We start from the raw sequence: 16,948 nt of genomic DNA on the forward strand, positions 1-16,948 counted from the left end.
GGCGCTGCCGTACAACCGCAGCCTGGAGGTGGTGGCGGGCGGTCCGGCGGCTCGGGACCCGGCCTCGCTGTTGCGGTGGCTGTGCGGGGCGCTGCTGGGGCGCGGCGTGGCGGCCGTGCTGGCCGTGCCCCGCTCCCGCCGCGAGCTGCTCCAGATCGACTTCTTCGCCGCCGCGCTGCGCGTCCCCTTCGTCAGCGTCCTCGGCAGCGGCCGCGCTCCGCCGTTCCGCGCGCAGGTAAATGCCCGTCGCGGCGGGACCCGAAGGGGGGAGAGCTCCGTCCCGGCCCCGCGCCCCTTCTCCGCCCTCATCCCGTCCCGGTTCTCTGCCGGCTCCCGTCCGCCCTCATCCCGGCTCCGTCCCTCCCCGATCCCGAGCTATCTCCCTCCCCATCCCGGCTCCGTCCCGCACCTCATCCCAGCCCCAATCTCCGCCCCTGCCCCGGTTCCCATCTCGTCCCCGTCCCAGTTCCATCGTGGCCCCCATCCCGGAGGAGTCAGTCACGGCTTCCCGGCTTCATCGTGGGCCCCATCCCGCCCTTATCCTGGCTCTGTCCCAGTCCCCATCCCAGCTCTGTCCCAACCCAATCCCATTTCCCAGTCCAAGGCAGCCCAGGACGTGTGATGTCCGTGCTCTCCCGTGCCGCAGTTCACAGCCAAGCAGAGCCCCAGCCCCGTGCCCCTGGGGGTGGATTTATTCCCCTCCCTTCCGTCAGCCGCTCCCCATCTGGAGTCAAACCCCCTCCACTTGGGGCTGTTACCCCCTTCGTACTCTCAGGAGCACTTGGGCTCCTTCACCTGTTGTAGTTGCTGCATTGCCGGGAATGTGACTCCGTGTCCCAGCACACGGTGTCCTCGGTGCTGGCTGTGTCCTCGCAGCGCCTGCTCAGGGCTGGGGCCACGCACAGCCCATGGCGCTGGCAGCCCCCACCCTCACCACTTCCAGCATGGGCACAGGGGGCTGCTCCTCGGCATTGCGCTGCATTTATGGGCTCTGCACGCCTGCAGTGCTGCGTGGGCAGCGAGGAGGTGGGGGGGAACCATGGCCCCAGTCCACGTTGGTGCTGGGGAGCGGAGCCGGGAGTGGGGTGGGTCAGACAGCACCGAGCACGGGGTCACCCACCGCCCTGTGTGCCCGCAGAGCCCCTTCCACTTCCACATGGACCGGCAGAGCTCACTGGAGACGCTGGCAGAGGTGCTGGCGAGCATCCTGCAGGCCCACGAGTGGCGCGAGGCCACGCTGGTGCTGTGCCGCCCCTGGGACGTCGCCGCCTTCCTCGACCGCGCGCAGCTCTCCCTGCACACTGTGCTGGATCTCCGCTGCCTGCACGAGCCCAGGGCCGCGCGGTGCCTCCGGCAGCACCGGGAGCGCCTGGGAGCCCTCACCGGCCCCGCTCTGGTGCTGGGCTGCGACCTGCGGCGCGCACGGCGGCTCTTCAGGGCGGCGGAGCGTGCGGGGCTGCGGGCGCAGGAGGTGCGCTGGGTGCTGGGCTCCCCGCTGCACGCCGCCGAGCTGCAGGGCGAGGGGCTGCCCGCGGGGCTGCTGGCCTTCGGGGAGGTGGGTGCTGCGCCGCTGGAGCCCTTCGTGCGCGACGCGCTGGAGCTGGTGACCCGCGCCATCGGCAGCGCCGCCGCTGTGCGCCCCGACCTCGCGCTCAACCCCCCCATGCTGAACTGCAACGACCGCCGCGGGGACAGCGCTGAGTCCTCGGGGCGCTTCCTGTCCCGGTGAGCACCGCGCCGTTGTCACCCGTCCCCCTGCCCACCCTTCCCCCAGCAAAGACCCCTCCGCGACCCCTTGGTCCCCGCAGGTTCCTGTCCAACACTTCCTTCCACGGGCAGACGGGGCTGGTGCGGGTGCAGGACGGGACGCGGGTGCAGACGGAGCAGCAGTACCGCGTGTGGAGCTTGCAGCGCGACCCGCGGGGATGGCCCGCCTGGGTGACGGTGGGCACGTGGCAGCACGGCAAGCTGCGGCTGGAGGAGGGAGCGTGGCACAGCCACCTCCAGCGCAAAGCCCACTCCGAGGGGAACGGCGACGCGCGCGCCCGGCTGCGGGTGGTGACGCTGGTGGAGCACCCCTTCGTCTTCACGCGGGAGGTGGACGAGGACGGGAGCTGCCCCGCTGGGCAGCTCTGCCTGGACCCCGGCACCAACGACTCGGCCGTGCTGGATGCGCTCTTTGAGGAGCTGAGCGCTGAGAACGGCTCCGTGCCGCGGGAGTACAAGAAGTGCTGCTACGGGTACTGCATCGACCTGCTGGAGCGGCTGGCCGAGGACGTGCCCTTCGACTTCGAGCTCTACATCGTGGGCGATGGGAAATACGGCGCGTGGAAGAACGGGCGCTGGACGGGGCTGGTGGGGGACCTGCTCAGCGGCACGGCCCACATGGCCGTCACCTCCTTCAGCATCAACTCGGCACGCAGCAAAGTCATCGATTTCACCAGCCCCTTCTTTTCCACCAGCCTGGGCATCCTGGTGAGGACCAAGGACACGGCGTCGCCCATCGGGGCCTTCATGTGGCCCCTGCACTGGACCACGTGGGTGGGCATCTTCGTGGCCCTGCACATGACCGCACTCTTCCTCACCCTTTACGAGTGGAAGAGCCCCTACGGAATGACCCCCCACGGCCGCAACCGCATGAAGATCTTCTCCTACTCCTCAGCCCTCAACCTCTGCTACGCCATCCTCTTTGGGCGCACTGTCTCCAGCAAGACGCCCAAGTGCTGCACCGGCCGCTTCCTCATGAACCTCTGGGCCATCTTCTGCCTCCTGGTGCTCTCCAGCTACACGGCCAACCTGGCGGCCGTCATGGTGGGCGAGAAGACCTTCGAGGAGCTCTCGGGCATCCACGACCCCAAGGTGGGAGCGCTGCCGTGCTGCCTCGTGGGGGTGGGGAGGGGCAGGAGGGGGCTGGGTTTGCCCTGTGGTTGCCCATGGGGGTGGCCTTGCCGGGCCCCTTGCGGGAGCTGCTGCTTCACCGGGGGGTCCCGGCCCCTCTTGCCCGGTGCCCTTGCCCTGTGGGGGGGTTCTGACACCGTGGTGCCCCTTCCAGCTGCACCACCCCTCGCAGGGTTTCCGCTTCGGCACCGTGTGGGAGAGCAGCGCCGAGGAGTACATCAAGAAGAGCTTCCCCGAAATGCACGGGCACATGTGGCGGTACAATGTCCCCACCACCCCCGCCGGCGTCACCATGCTCAAGTGAGGCTCAGGGGTACGGGGGGACCCCTCCTGTTCCCCCCCCATCTCTGCACACCCCGAGCCCGGGGGAGCGGCCCCCCCCCTGAGCCCCCCGCATTGGCGCAGGACGGAGCCCCCCAAGCTCAACGCCTTCATCATGGACAAGTCCCTGCTGGACTACGAAGTGTCCATCGACTCCGACTGCAAGCTGCTCACCGTGGGGAAGCCCTTTGCCATTGAAGGTGGGCAGGTGCACAGCGCTGGGGCTGCAGGGGGTGGGGGGGGTCCCAATGGACGTGCCCCGGTCCCAGCGCTGCCTCTTTTCCCCCCCCCCCGCTGCGGGGGCCAGGCTACGGCATCGGGCTCCCCCAGCACTCGCCGCTGACCTCCAAGCTGTCGGAGTTCATCAGCCGCTACAAGTCGGCCGGCTTCATGGACCTGCTGCACGACAAGTGGTACCGCATGGTGCCCTGCGGCAAGCGCGTCTTCGCTGTCACGGAGGTGGGGGGGCCGGGCCCCGGGGGGGCGGATGGGAGGGGGACTCTGCAGGCGCGTCCCTCCCCCCCCCCCTGCTGACCCCCCCCCCCCCAATCCCACAGACCCTGCAGATGGGGATCTACCACTTCTCGGGGCTGTTCGTGCTGCTGTGCATCGGGCTGGGCGGAGCTCTGCTCACCTCGCTGGGCGAGCACGCCTTCTACCGCCTCATCCTGCCCCGCATCCGCCGCAAGAAGCGCTTCAGCTACTGGCTGCATACCAGCCAGGTGAGGAAGAGCAGGGCGCTGCCTTCCTCCCTCCCACAGCCCCCCCCCCCTCATCGCCCCTTCCCTGTGCCCCGCAGAAAATCCACCGCGCGCTCAACATGGGCACGGAGCAGCAGAGGAGCCAGAAGCTGAGCCTGGAGCAGAGGTAAAGCGCAGCGCAGGCAGCGGCCCCGCTCTCCTCCTCCTCCTCCCCCCCAGCCCCGGGGCTGCGGAGGAGCCCCCCGGCCCCAACCCCTCTCCTCCCCCAGGCAGAGCCCCCAGCGGAGCCCAGCACCCGGCCCGAAGGAGTTGCGCCGGGTGCGCTTCCAGCTGGACAGCTCCGAGGGCCCCCCAGGGCCCCCCAGCAACGGGCTGGTGCAGGGGGAACGGGCGGGGGGAGAGAACGAGCTGCGGGAGCTGGAGGAGAAGATCGAGGCGATGCGGGAGGAGCTGCGTGCGGCGCTGCTGAGGAGGAGCGAGCTGGTGGCAGCGCTGGGCACAGCGAGGGGCAGCCGGGCTGCGGCCTCAGCGCCAGCCCCAGAGCGAAGCCAGGAGGACAGGTGAGCACGGGGGGGGATTCGAGTGTGGAACAGGAGGAAAACCAAGCCTGCATTTTGTCTTGCAGCTGCACGGTGAGAGCCGCAGGGCTCAGAGTACAGCTGACAGCTCTGCCCCGCGGCCAGGTCCCAGCCCTGCCCCAACACAGCGGCCCACAGGGCTCAGCAGCCACAGGAGACCCCCACGCTCTGAGCCCAGGAGGAAGGAGCAGCCCCAGGGCAGCCGAGAGCCCAAGCCCAGGAGAGCCAGCTGCAGGGAGCTGACAGCGGGCTGAGCTCCAGAGCTGCATCCCTAGGGCAGAGGGATGGAGGTCACCAGTGCTGGCCCTGTGCAGGCTCAGAGCACTCACCTCCATCCGAGGCAGCAGAGGAAAGAACTGAGGCCAAATGCAAGAGACTAGGGGCAGCTGACAAGAGCCAGGGCTACCCCAGGCCATGTCCTCCTTCCCTGCAGCCTTCTCACTTCTGCAGAGGCTGCATTGGTGAGCACAGCAGCACGGGCCTGGGCTCTGCCCTCCTCCAGGATCCTCACGTCACCTTCCAGCGGGACCCCATCCCAGTGCTAGCAGGACAGCAGAGCAGCACCAAGCAGCTGTTAGATATAATATTTATTATTATATACAAACACATTTTGTACATTAAATAGAATGAACTCTACTCCTCATTCATCAAATGATTTGGTTTGTTTCCCTGCCTTCCCCTCCCACCCACCAGCTCCTCTTAAAAGCCTGCGGTCACTCCTTGCTCTCGCACCGTGGCACATCCGTGCCCAGGAGCCTTGTCACACTGCCTGGCCCTCCCAGGTACGTGGCTGCTGAAGGGTCTGCCCCGTGCCCTAGAGCAGCACCCGGGGCTCATCGAGACAAAAAAGACAAAAAACAACAGGGCACCCGGGTGGGAAATGCAGAGAAAATGAAGCCAGGGGGCTGCGAGTCCCCCCAGTGCCAACATGGAAACCCACGCCCGGTGGAAGCCATGGCAGTGCCCACGAGGCCTCGAAGGGGGGGGGGGGGGGGGCACCACTGATGCTGCTGGGGAGGCTGGAGTCCCCCACACAGCCCAAGCACCATCCCCTCCCCCCCCTCCTCCCAGCGTTGCCCCTTCCCAGCACGTTTCTCCCTGAGCTTCTCTCCTCCCAGCCCTGCAGACACGGCGCTCTCCTGCCTCACTGCTGTTGCAGGAGTCCTGCTCTACCTGCAAGCATCAATCTCTACCCCCACCTGGGCCCAACCAAGCCCTGGGGCGCCAGGTGTAGCACACAGGGCTGAGGCACAAATCCAAGCTTCACCTCTGCTGCCAGGGAAGGGAGGGAAAGCGAGCTGAAATTCGTCTTTAGTGTTTTGGTTCTTTGCTAAACCAACTCACGCAACGACTGAGCCAGCACAATGCCAATCTCTCCTCAGGGACGGGGCTGATCTTGAACACAAACGTGTCCTGGTTAAAGGACAAGGCACTGAAAAACAAACTACCTCACCTGCAGCTGCAGGTGCCGAAAGCAGAGCTGTACAGGGACAGAGCTGCTGTCCTCCTCCCCTACAACAGACACTGAGGCCACAGGTCAGCTCCCAGAGGATATTAATTGATACCATTTGCCCGTGGCAGGAGCTCCCACTTCATGCTGGCCACACGCACTTGAAGAGGGGCCAAACTCACCAGGGTCTTGCAGAGTCACCAGCAGCAGAAGGGGACAGCATTGCTCCAGGGCTGAACATCTCCTCTCCTGCTTCCAAGCGCAGTCAGATGCGTCCTTCCTTGGGTGGATGCTCTAACCTGGACCTGGTCACTTCTACTCCCAAACCCACTGACTAAAGGAAGTTTAATGTCAGGGGAAAAAAAAAATGGGGCTAAAATGCAGTTTCTGCTTTGGTTATTACCCAGCTCCAGTGTTGGGAGGAGGTACTGAGCTTCTTTTCCCCTAGAAAAGGGACGGTGACTTGTTTTCTCCTCGGCTGTGGGTTGCTCTCCCAAGGGTGTCTCAAGATGCTCACCCTGCTCACATGCAGTTGCTATTCTAACCAGAGAGTCACCGTGCACACACGTGGTTTGTCACAAATCAGCTCATACTTGCAAGCAACACCCAGACTGCCAACACAACCTCAGGGGGCACAGGAGAGATGTGACAGCGCACTGACAGCACAGAGAACATGGCCAGCCTGCTCACCCACAGCCTCAGCAGTGGCACAAGGCTCCCCCGGTGCCTTGCAGGCAGAGGGAGCCAACGTGCCTTAGTTCTCTCCTCCCTGCAGGGAGAATCTGGCACTGAGCAGTCCCACGTGTGCCAGCCTCATACGTGCACACACGTGTGCATTTCTCCGGGGAGTTCACTGCAGCATCTTGTCTCTGTCCCAGCTGCTCTGCCTCCATGAAGAGGAATTCACGGGTTAAGGATGATGGTGAAGTGAGAAAGAGTAACAAACGAAATCCAGATGCCTTCCTGGCAGTCCAGAGTGACAGCAACAAGGACTCAAGACAGGCTCCTCGAGTCTGGTTCCGAGCAAGGCGTGGAGCTAGCTGTACTATCCGCTGGTGCTGGGCAAGGGCCGCTCTCCCCCCGGTCCCCAAGGGCGCAGCCCAAGAGTTTGTCCTGCTCAGTGTTCTCCACGAAGGCCGGAGGGGACTCTGCCACGCTGCCGTTCCCGGTGCAGTTCTTGCCACCGGGTTTTGCTCGGCTGTCCGAGCTCTCCGCAGCCTCAGTCTGCTCAGCAGGGGAAGGGCTGGGGACGGAGGCCCCATCCTCCTGCACCGGGATGGGGGACGGTGCTGGTGCCGCCTCCGTGGCAGGGGAACCATCTGCGGCAGCGACCGCAGGTGCTGAAGTGACTTCAATGGTGATGGAGCCCACAGCAGTGTCCGGGTGCTCGCTGCTCACCCTGATGCGTGCGACCAAACCGGAGGCGGCGGCGGCGGCAGCGTCCTGAGGGCTCCCAGCGGCCACGGCTTCGTGCACCGCGTTCGGCTCCAGGAGGGTGGAGCTCAGGTCGGAAAGAAACGAGGCCTCCGTCACGATGGCGGCCGTCTCAGCGACCCAGTTCAGGTCACTCCCAACAGAGGCGGCTGCGGCGGTGGCGATGACGCTGGAGGCCTCGCTGGGGGCCAGCGCCGCCGGGCTGCTGCCCTCCCCCGAGGGGTCTGCAGCCAAGTGGGGCCGGTGACCCCCCACTTCCCCCCCGGCTGGGGTAGTGTTGTTGTTGAGGTTGTCCTGGAGCGTCGTCTGAGTGCCCTGGCCCACCTGCTGGTTCTGCAGCAGCATCTCCTGGATCCTGATCTGCCGGAGAATAGCCGGCAGCTCGTAGTGGTGGAAGAAGTAAATCATCGAATGCTGGAGATGGGAAAGGAATCACTCGTCAGGGCTGGGCTGCAAGCCTAGACATAGCTAGCAAAACCGTTCTTTCATCTCTATGTAAAGACAGCAAGCAGAGAATTTGGATGCTCTAAGACTCTATCTGAAATTCTTGCAAAGATTTATCCCTTCTACTAGAGCTCCTGCAAACTGCTGTCAGAGAGCAGCCCCAAGAGCTCTGAAGACAGGTGATGGAGTACAGCTCCCCTTCCTTTGTAGGGGTGAGAGCAAGGCTAAAGCTGTTCATCTGGGGCCCATCTTCAGCTCCCTGTCTGCATCTCACAGCACAGAGAGGCAGCAGGTCAGCACAGATCTGATCCGCTCCTTGGGCTCTGCATGGGAGGTTCTCAGTGGGATTTACTGCAGGGATGAGATGGGAATCCTTCCCTAACACTTCCCAAAGCTCACTTGACATCAGCCTATTGTCAGCCACGCAGCCAGATTTGAGCCAGTGACCAAGTCCTGCAGTGTGACAGCCTCCATTTCCAAACCTGAGATGCAGTTTGACACAGAATTTGATCAAGCCCAAACCCCAGCTCATTTACATCGCTTTTTGACATCCCTGATTACTCACACTGGCCGCGTTGCAGCCGTTTCAATTGCAGGCACCAGGCCCCTCCAAGGGGTGCAGAGTGACCAGGACTGAACTCACAGGATGGCACCTGCCCCCATATGTGGGTGCACCGATATGAGCAGGAACAGCAGCTACTCACCTGGATGAACAGCCACGAGGTGACCAGAGCCAGGCTGCTGTACTGCCCGTTGAACCGATAGTGGTAGGCATAGAAGGCAAAGTGGTACAGATAAAAGAACCTGCACAGAAAAGCAGTGAGTATCAGGATGCATCAGTGGACAGGGCAGTTGTGAGTTTTTCTTTCTAGTCATAACTCTATTTTGTGCTGGTGCACTTTGCACTGGGAAGCGCAGACCCTCATTAATGTGTAATTAGCACTGCTTCACTATGAGCAGTGAAAACAAAGGGTAGGGGTGATTCCTGACACCCGTGCTCGAGACCTGAAGTGGAAATAAGTGAGCTTTGGACCCAGTGACACACAGGACAGCTCCCTAGGGGATATACAGAAGCTCTCAAGAGTGAAAGTCCTCCCTCCAGTCTGAGATCTGAAGAAGGCTCCCACCAGAGACTGGGAGCTGCAGCGAGGTGAGGTCCTCTTACCTGAGCCAATGCCTCTTACTCGTATTGGTGTGGCAACAGATAGCATCATACTGGTCAGCCAGCCACACTATGAGGATGATGTAAAACGCAGTTGTGGTGTCATTGAAGAACTCTGACATAATGGCCTCCATACCTACAGGACAGAGAGGGGCCTGACATCAGCACGTTGCAGGGCTGCATCACCAGTTGCAGCAAAGGGCTGCATGATTGCATGGCCAAAAAAAACCAGAGCAGGACAAAATGATCTCTGTTTAAAGCAACAGCTAAGGTCAAGCAAGTTTCACTGCTGGCTGAAGTCACTACACAGGCCAGAGGATGAGCTGGCTCTGGACAGTGGAGATTCCAGTGGTTTTGATTGTTTCTTAAAAACCCAAATGGAATGCAGTTACAGAAGGTGCGAATCTGAATGAACTAAAGTGAGAATCAGACAAAGCTTCAGGTTTATGTGATTTCCAAATAAACTGCTTTTCCAGGGGTCTCAGAATGACAATGCAGTTCACTGCGCCATCAAATTCCAGAGCATTTTATCTTGTGAAGGGAAGACGTGCTAACCATCTGCTGTGACCAGGTCAGAAGAGGGAACTGTACCTCCTACAGATCCCAGAGGGACTTGCAGCTCACATACAAGAAGCGAGCGTGTCCTTACCTACTAGAGCCAGAATGACAGTGAGCAGGGGAGCTGCAGGGAATGCAATTGTCATGTTCATTTCCAGCATCTGCAACAGGTCAACTGCAAGAAGGAAAACAGCGTAACACAAAGAGAACACCGGGCCAAGGAACCCCCCCCCCCCCCCCCTACACGGCTCCACGTTCACAGCACTGCAACGTTCCCAGCACACCCCAAACCCCTCAGCAAATACTTACCAATGAAAACAAAGATCTGATGGTGTGAGTAGCGCAAGAGCATCGAAACGGACAGAGTCTGAAAGAGGAGAACAGAAGCCACTGTCAGGTTCCTGTCAGAATCACATCACAGCAGAGGCTCAGACAGGCCAGCTCAGACTCGTAACGTTGCTGTGCATATCCCACATTTGTTAGTTTGAACCACGCAAGCCAATTTCTCAGAGAGTAATTAAGACTTCACAAACAGCAATTAATCTTCGTATTACTGCAGTGAAATAGACAGTAAGTAATTTGTTTGCAAAGAGACCGATTTTGAATATTTGAGCAGTGGCCAAACCGAACAGCAGCAGAGCTGGAACTGAGGTTTCTTCCTGTTCTGCATCTGTGCTCCTCCCAGTAGCTCAAAACGCCTGACAAAAGTCACCCTGCATTATTTTCATTTCTCCTCTCACTGAGAACAATACGCTCTTCACTTTTAGGACTCTGAATACCCACATTAAGGGGAAAAAAAAAAGAGCAGAACTCCATCAGCTTAGCTTTAAAAGCAGGTATGAGCTCAGGCCTCTGCTGTAACAGCAAATCTTGCCCACGTGCTGATCAGCTGGGCTCAGAGTCCAGGGAATGCCCAGCTCCTCCCCACTTACAAATATGACCATGATGACAAAGGCTGCCAGGTAGGACGTCCTAGCCATCCACATGCTGACAAAGCGATAGTGCTCCCCAGACACCACGTTGCGAAGGAAGCCTGGAAACAAACAAAAAAAAGTTACCCTGGGATTGTGTGGCTAACTCCCAGAACAAGAACCAACTTCCAGTGCCTTCTGAAGAAGTAGGTTGTAATGCCTGAGATCCATGCCAACACCGCTTCACGGCTGCGCACTTATTGTTACGCAGTGCAATGAGGCCAATGGAAATCACGTTTGCAGATGTCTCCTCTCTCCTGTTTCATTTTGTCCTCAACAATAACATCCCTACATAGCACAACGAGCTGTTCCCTGGGTTAGAGATTAATCAAAGTCAGAAGAGGATGTTCATGCACCTGTGGAAAAGCAGCACTCCCTCTGCTAATTCCCCCAAGTCTTACCTTTGTTTTCTTCATTTTCAGCTAAGGCTTTGACACTTGACATCAGGATGTCATCATAACCCAGGAACTCATCCAGCAACAGACGACTGAACCTGTCCCCAAAGCACTGATCCCTGGTAGGATCTAGAAAGGAGAGCAGAGCAGTTATGCCTTATGCTTTTAAAATGCAAGCACAGCCTTCTCATCATTTAAAGCAGACTTGCAACTGCACTCAAACCTTTGGCAGTGTAACTGAACTGGGCAGGACCGGGAGGCAAAATGTCACACCCTGACAAATATAGCCACGCTGGTAAAATGCTAATGCCAATCAGGCTTCAAGAATTCCATCTGGGCTCTCATACTCTCCACTGCCATACACACACAGGGAATTGGTCTCTTGGGCTTGGACTCCACCCCCAGTAACAAAGGGCTCACCCTCAAGTAACAGCCCAGAGAACGAGGCTGTGTGCAGCTCAGAGCTGTCTGCAACCAGCTGGGCTCTGCATGCTGCTGCTGGGGCCCAGAACCTCACCCACCCTCCAACACCTCCACGCAGCTCCGGGCACTAATGAAGCATGTACGTGTATTCTACTGTACACTCATCAGCCTGTAAAAATACCCCAAATCCAAGCAAAACACGAAGCCCAGAAACAAACTATCTTTCAACAAATTACGAAGATACTCATGCAGGAACTTTTCTAGGTGAATTGGAAAGCCTAGGTCAGTAAACAGACACTTAACATTGGCTCTTTCTTCAATGGGAAAGCTATGCTAGATGTAACGTGAAGGCTCCAGCACCAGAACAGGCTCCAACATTTCAGAGCACTCTTGAAAAGGGTGTGACCTGCTAAAGCACTAACCACTCCATAAAGAAGCTCTCCTGCATGGAAAATGAGCACCATCAACCCTCATAAATAGCTTCCACAAGACTAAAGAGGAGATGGGATGCGAGCAAAGTTTGGGAGAGAGCTGTCAGCACACAGGTAGCTCTGCAGACACGTCCCTGCCAGGGCACTGGGGTGGGCTGGCTCCCTCACTCACCCAAAGTCACCACCATCACAGGGATGCTGAGGCGCTGGCGCGTGCTCTGGGACAGGCGCAGGAACCCATACTCCAAGGAGTACTCCACAATGTACTCTTCCTGCGGCCACACTGCAAGAGAAGGTGGGAAGGGAGGCTCAACAGAAGGCTGTGCACACGGTCAGCAAGGAGAAACAGGCTCTCGTGTTCGTTTCGTTTTCAGTTTCCGCTCTGAAACGGTTTCAAGCTCAAATGAAGATAAAGCGTTGAAGCATCAGTGACAGAATCACTTCATTTGTACCCCAGGTCACTTCACCACGGTAATACACTCTGTCTGAAGCTTCAACTTGGTGTACTTACATCACAGAAGAGCTGGGAAAAAAAATGCAAATAAGATGGGATTTTCTAACTACGTTAAGAAGGGGCACAGTTCTCTCTCCCACCACGTTGCTGGATTGTTTCCAGTTTGGTATTCAGCAAACCAAGGCACAGTCCGTCAGCATACACAGCGTTGTACAATATGACTCTCTTACAGAACTGAGGCAACTGTTAATTAAGGTATTGCACCAGAAATATTTAAACATCGCCCAGTCTTAAGAGACTTAATGATCTTAACTACAGGACTAATGAGTTCTGGATCAGCATCAAGCAAAATACTGCAAGACCGAGGAAACAGTGCCATTGTAATGTCCAGTCTCACAATCCTCAACATTAGCAGCTCAAGTCATGCTGGAACAAGGACAAGGATAGAGCAGGACAATGTCTGGAATGATGCAGACTAGCAACGCTGAATCTCGCAATCTACTCCAACTTGCTCGGTGGCTTTCAGGATTAGTTTGCTATTCCAGGCACTGGTGTTGACTCAGAGACCCAAAATACTGTTAATACAGTGAGGAATGTGCACTGTCAGTTGGATCCACACAGGCCTCAAGAGGAAAGCACACGCAGAGCTGCTCAGAAGAGGGAGGTTTACATTCATCTGACATACCTGGCAATGATCGCTGCAGAAACATGATGCCAGACCAGAAGGCTCCAGCAAATTTTATAGCCCAGATGCACCCACCCAACTCCCAGCCTCCCTCCAACAAAAGGAAACACATCGCTGTAGGCCTGGTGTCAGGAGTGACAAGGTTCACCACAGGTTAAAGCAACAGGGATAGCCAGGGGACACTTAAGGTTGCTAAGTGCAGGCTCAGGGAAGCCAGGAGAAGTGCAGGGAAGATGCAGGGAAAGGAGAGAGCACAGATAGCAGCATAAGTTGTCTTTACCTGCTCTGGCTAGCATCTCAAACTCGGACACAGTCTCCCGCAGAGGCTGCATACCTTTAGTGGCTGCTTCACTAAACGAGAACTCCTGGCTTTCGTTGTGGGCCAGCGCCTCGGTGCTGCCCATCCGGGATGGCTTGAGGAACACCTTGGGCTCTATATCCAGCTCAAACTGTTGGGGAACAGCAGCAGAGGAAGTCAGGTTAGCAGCCACGTCAGCTCCAGGCTCCCGTGCTCCCTCTCTGCTCTCCGCCTCCAACAGGAGGACAAGCGAGGTCACTTGCTCAGGCTTTAACTTCTACCTTAAAATGTCAGAGGCTAAGCAGGATATGCAGGAGAAAACTGAGGGAACACACACACACATTCCAAGTGACTGAGGGCACGCAGAGGAACCACGGCACATTCACAGAGCAAGCATCAAACCGCTTCTGCCCAAACCCACGCTCGCCTCCCCCCCCGTGTACACAGGGAACACATCTTTACCTTGACAGAGCTGTTTTCAAACATATCCACGGTCATTTCCTCTTCTTCCTCCTCCTCTTCCTCAGCCGTGGGCTCGACTACCATCCCTGGGAACTTCTCAGCACCACAGAACTGCAGGAAGATGGAGGCTCGGCTGGAGTTGCGCTGGATTTCCACCCGCAGGATGCCGTCTCGTGGCCATTTGTCCCTCACGTGCTCCAAACAGTTAATGGGCGAGCGGGAGAAGGCGATGTGAATGTATGCCAGGATGAAGAGCACGAAGAGAGCCTAAATACACACAGCAGGAAACAAAGCAGAGACTGTCAGCCCAACCTAACGTTGCCTGTCGACAGGCTCCCCGGTTTCAGCCACCTCCACGCGCAGACACTGCAGCTGCAGGTAGACGAGAGCTTTTAAGCTTTCTAACCCTAACTGTATGTGCACCAAGCAATAAAGCAGCCCCAAATCAACTTCCCCTCCAGCTCCACAGATTAAATAATGCTCCCTTTGTACTTTGTCCTTCTGATACCTCGCTAACCAGCTGAAACCTCGTCTTTCCGAGGCAAACACTAAGAGGCCTAAAGCTTTTCCTGGGAATGAAAACTCCCAAGGTGCCTTTGATCAGAACTTCTCCGTTACTGCTCCGTGCTGGGGCTGAGAGCAGCTGGCTGCCACCCAGGAGGCACGCTGCCACGTTAATACGTACACTGCCTAGGGTCACAGAAGTGCTGACTCGTACAAAACCACATGCAAAGCGCTCACTGCCTTGCCTCTGTGTGTCTCAGGGCACAGCGCTTCCTCCTGAGCTCCAGCAGCATTCAGCACAGGTACAGAGCAGGCCCCTCGCAGCTGACTTCCTACTGAATTCTCCCTCGTTTCCGAGTGCCAAAGCGCTGCCTGAAAGAAACTACCAACCCACAGATCAAATACATTCACGGTTTTTGTAAACTGACCCGCTGCTAACTCAACCCAGCCGTGAAGAAAAGCTACCCAAGCTTTTTCATTAAGGTCGTAAAACACTGAGATAAATCCGTGTTTGATTTCTGCTCCACCAGGCAGACCTTAACCACAGAAGGGAAATAAACCTTGCTGAACTCAAAGGAAAAGGCTGAGCCCTGCAGAGGACTACCTGCAATTACTTGGGTTTGTGCCACCTCCAGTGTGACAGATCCGTGCTCTGGGCTGCGGGGTTTCAGCATGACAGTACCCACAAGAGAAACACACCCAGGGCAGCAGCAAGAACCATCGCCACCCAACACCATGAGTTGGGTTGCAAAGGAGTCTTGTTATCAAAACAAAATGCCTTCATTTCAAAGTATGTGTATGGCCCAAAGTTCAGACAATCGCCAGCCTACCAACGAGCAACGGGACCTCATTAATAAGATATTTCAGGCTGGAGCACATCACTCCTAGTTGAAAGATGCTTTCAATCCAAGGAACAAGTCACAGCAAAACGAAGTGAGCTAATAAAACCCATTTCCTATAACAAAGTTACCCAACACTGTCCAAAGTTCAGGCTCCAAAGAACACCTGTCCATAAGCAGTACGGCTGCGTTTCATGCCTTCACTTTCGAACTGTATTAAGATGCTCCTTCTTGATTCAAGTATCTGTCCTTGCCACGTATCATTCCTGACCTATTTGTTATGAACAAACAGGCAGGTAACATCACATCCGTGGAGGATTGCACAGGGAAACGCTGGGGAAGGTAATCCCAAAACAGCTCCCTGGTGCAAGGGGAGTGGCAACGAAGCCAGCCAGGAGCAGCAGCAGAATGCCAAGCACGGCGTGCAGGGCCACAGCCTTGGACTTGGCCTCCTGCTGCTATCGTCACGCAGAGCCACAGCTCCCTGCTAACCCTGAGGGTGGAAGTAAAGATCTGCTCTGCGAACGCTTTCATTTTCTCAGCGTGCTTCAATGAAAAGCAGGTGGCAGCAGGAACTTCTCCTGGCTGGACCGTGTGAAAAAAAAAACCTGAACGCTTAGCGGGTAGGGCAAAAAAAGCCCCTATGTAATATGACACAGGGCATCCTAGATGTTTTCTTGCTTTAAGTAGCCAGATTTTAGAAACCCAAGTGCAAGCACCCAGCTGTTACCCAGCTACCTCTGCTCTGCCCCCCTCTCTTATTCCCAGTGGAACAGGGGGGGCAAGGTGAGCTCTGGAAGTCGCAGGGCAGCACTTCACCCCGCACAGACAGCACCAGGCTGCTCTGCCTGCTGCAGCTTGATCCCCACGGGGGTGGCCTTCACTTCCACACCCTGCAGCATCCCGCTTCGCCACCCCAGCCCCTCGGTGGACCTCAGGCTACGCCAGCAAAAAAAAAAACCCAGACAGGTTTCCCCCCACGGATTGGAAGCCTGACACGCAGCTGGGGGGCGTCGAGTGCCGCAAAAGAAACAGCGATAAAGCACAGCTGTGCACCGACGGCTTCCAGCAGGGACAAGGCTCCAGCAGAACAGCAGCAGTCAGGCACCTCACGAATGCGATGTATGCAAAGAGCGACCGCTGGGGAGCACCCCCAGGAGCCCCCCCCCCCCCGGGGCCCTCACCTTGAGCAGCACGAAGAACTCGAAGACCCGGCGGAACGAGGGAGGGAAGAGGCGAGCGTAGGTCACTGCCATCTTGAAGAAGAGCGCGTGGAAGAGGCGGTCGCGGACGTTGATCAGAGGGTTCTGATTGAGGGCCGCGTTCCGTCCGCCCCGGTTGGTTCCCCCCGCGGCCCCGGTGTGGTTGGGCGGGGGGTGGTGGCCGTGGGGCTGCGGTTCGGACATCGCGGGGCCTTCGGGAGACGCTCAGAGCCCCGCGACGCTCGGGCCCGGCCCGGCCCGGCCTCCCCCCGCAGCCACCGCCGGGCGCGGAGCGTTGCAGGCCCGAGCGCGGCGCTCAGCGGCCCTCGGCCTCGGTGCGGCCCCGCGGCGGAGCGGCTCGGACGGGACGCGACTCCCGAGGCGGCCCAGCGGCCATGGGAGGCCCGGAGCGCGGCGGTACCTCCACCTCCTTCTCCTCCTCGCTCGGCCCCGTCCGCCCCTCAGCGCCGCGCCGCCATCTTCCGGCACCCACAGCGCCGACGCAGCGCAGCGCCGCGGAGCATTGTGGGACGGCAGAGGACGGGCGCTCGCCCCGCCCCCTTATGCAAAGCAGGGACTCTCCCGCCGTGCACCGCGCGCGGCCGGCAGAAAATTGGGGCTCTTCATCCCCGAAAAAGCCAACATTTCTGAAAAAAATAAAGACCCTGAGTGGAACAATTAGGTGTAACTGTTAAAGGGGTAATTTCAGAAGAAGAAATATGCAGATGAGCAAAAGGC

At 58.1% G+C, this 16,948-nt stretch overlaps 2 protein-coding genes across 3 annotated transcripts; one reads left to right on the forward strand and one right to left on the reverse strand.

Moving 5' to 3' along the window:
- Positions 2–5,134, forward strand: GRIN3B (glutamate ionotropic receptor NMDA type subunit 3B; the record flags this gene model as incomplete). The annotated part of the gene is made up of 10 exons (XM_021379014.1): positions 2–235; positions 1,139–1,725; positions 1,809–2,859; positions 3,053–3,198; positions 3,304–3,419; positions 3,527–3,678; positions 3,777–3,941; positions 4,019–4,086; positions 4,190–4,480; positions 4,546–5,134. Coding segments are annotated over 10 exons (3,006 nt in total), but the record flags the coding sequence as incomplete, so codon positions are not given.
- TMEM259 (transmembrane protein 259) lies at positions 5,071–16,728 on the reverse strand. 2 transcript variants are annotated; one of them, XM_021378451.1, is made up of 11 exons: positions 16,193–16,728; positions 13,666–13,932; positions 13,240–13,354; positions 11,939–12,049; positions 10,919–11,041; positions 10,479–10,579; positions 9,856–9,913; positions 9,638–9,721; positions 8,992–9,124; positions 8,531–8,630; positions 5,071–7,796 (listed from the first exon to the last, which is right to left on the reverse strand). In XM_021378451.1, exons 1-11 carry the CDS (start codon positions 16,412–16,414, stop codon positions 6,942–6,944), a joined length of 2,169 nt encoding a protein of 722 aa, XP_021234126.1. In that variant the 5' UTR covers positions 16,415–16,728; the 3' UTR covers positions 5,071–6,941. The 2 variants fall into 2 exon arrangements, with proteins under 2 accessions (XP_021234126.1, XP_021234125.1); XM_021378450.1 differs by having other exon boundaries at positions 13,186–13,354.

The sequence above is a fragment of the Numida meleagris genome, chromosome 27 (genome assembly GCF_002078875.1).
Source record: "Numida meleagris isolate 19003 breed g44 Domestic line chromosome 27, NumMel1.0, whole genome shotgun sequence".
Lineage (NCBI taxonomy): Eukaryota > Metazoa > Chordata > Aves > Galliformes > Numididae > Numida > Numida meleagris.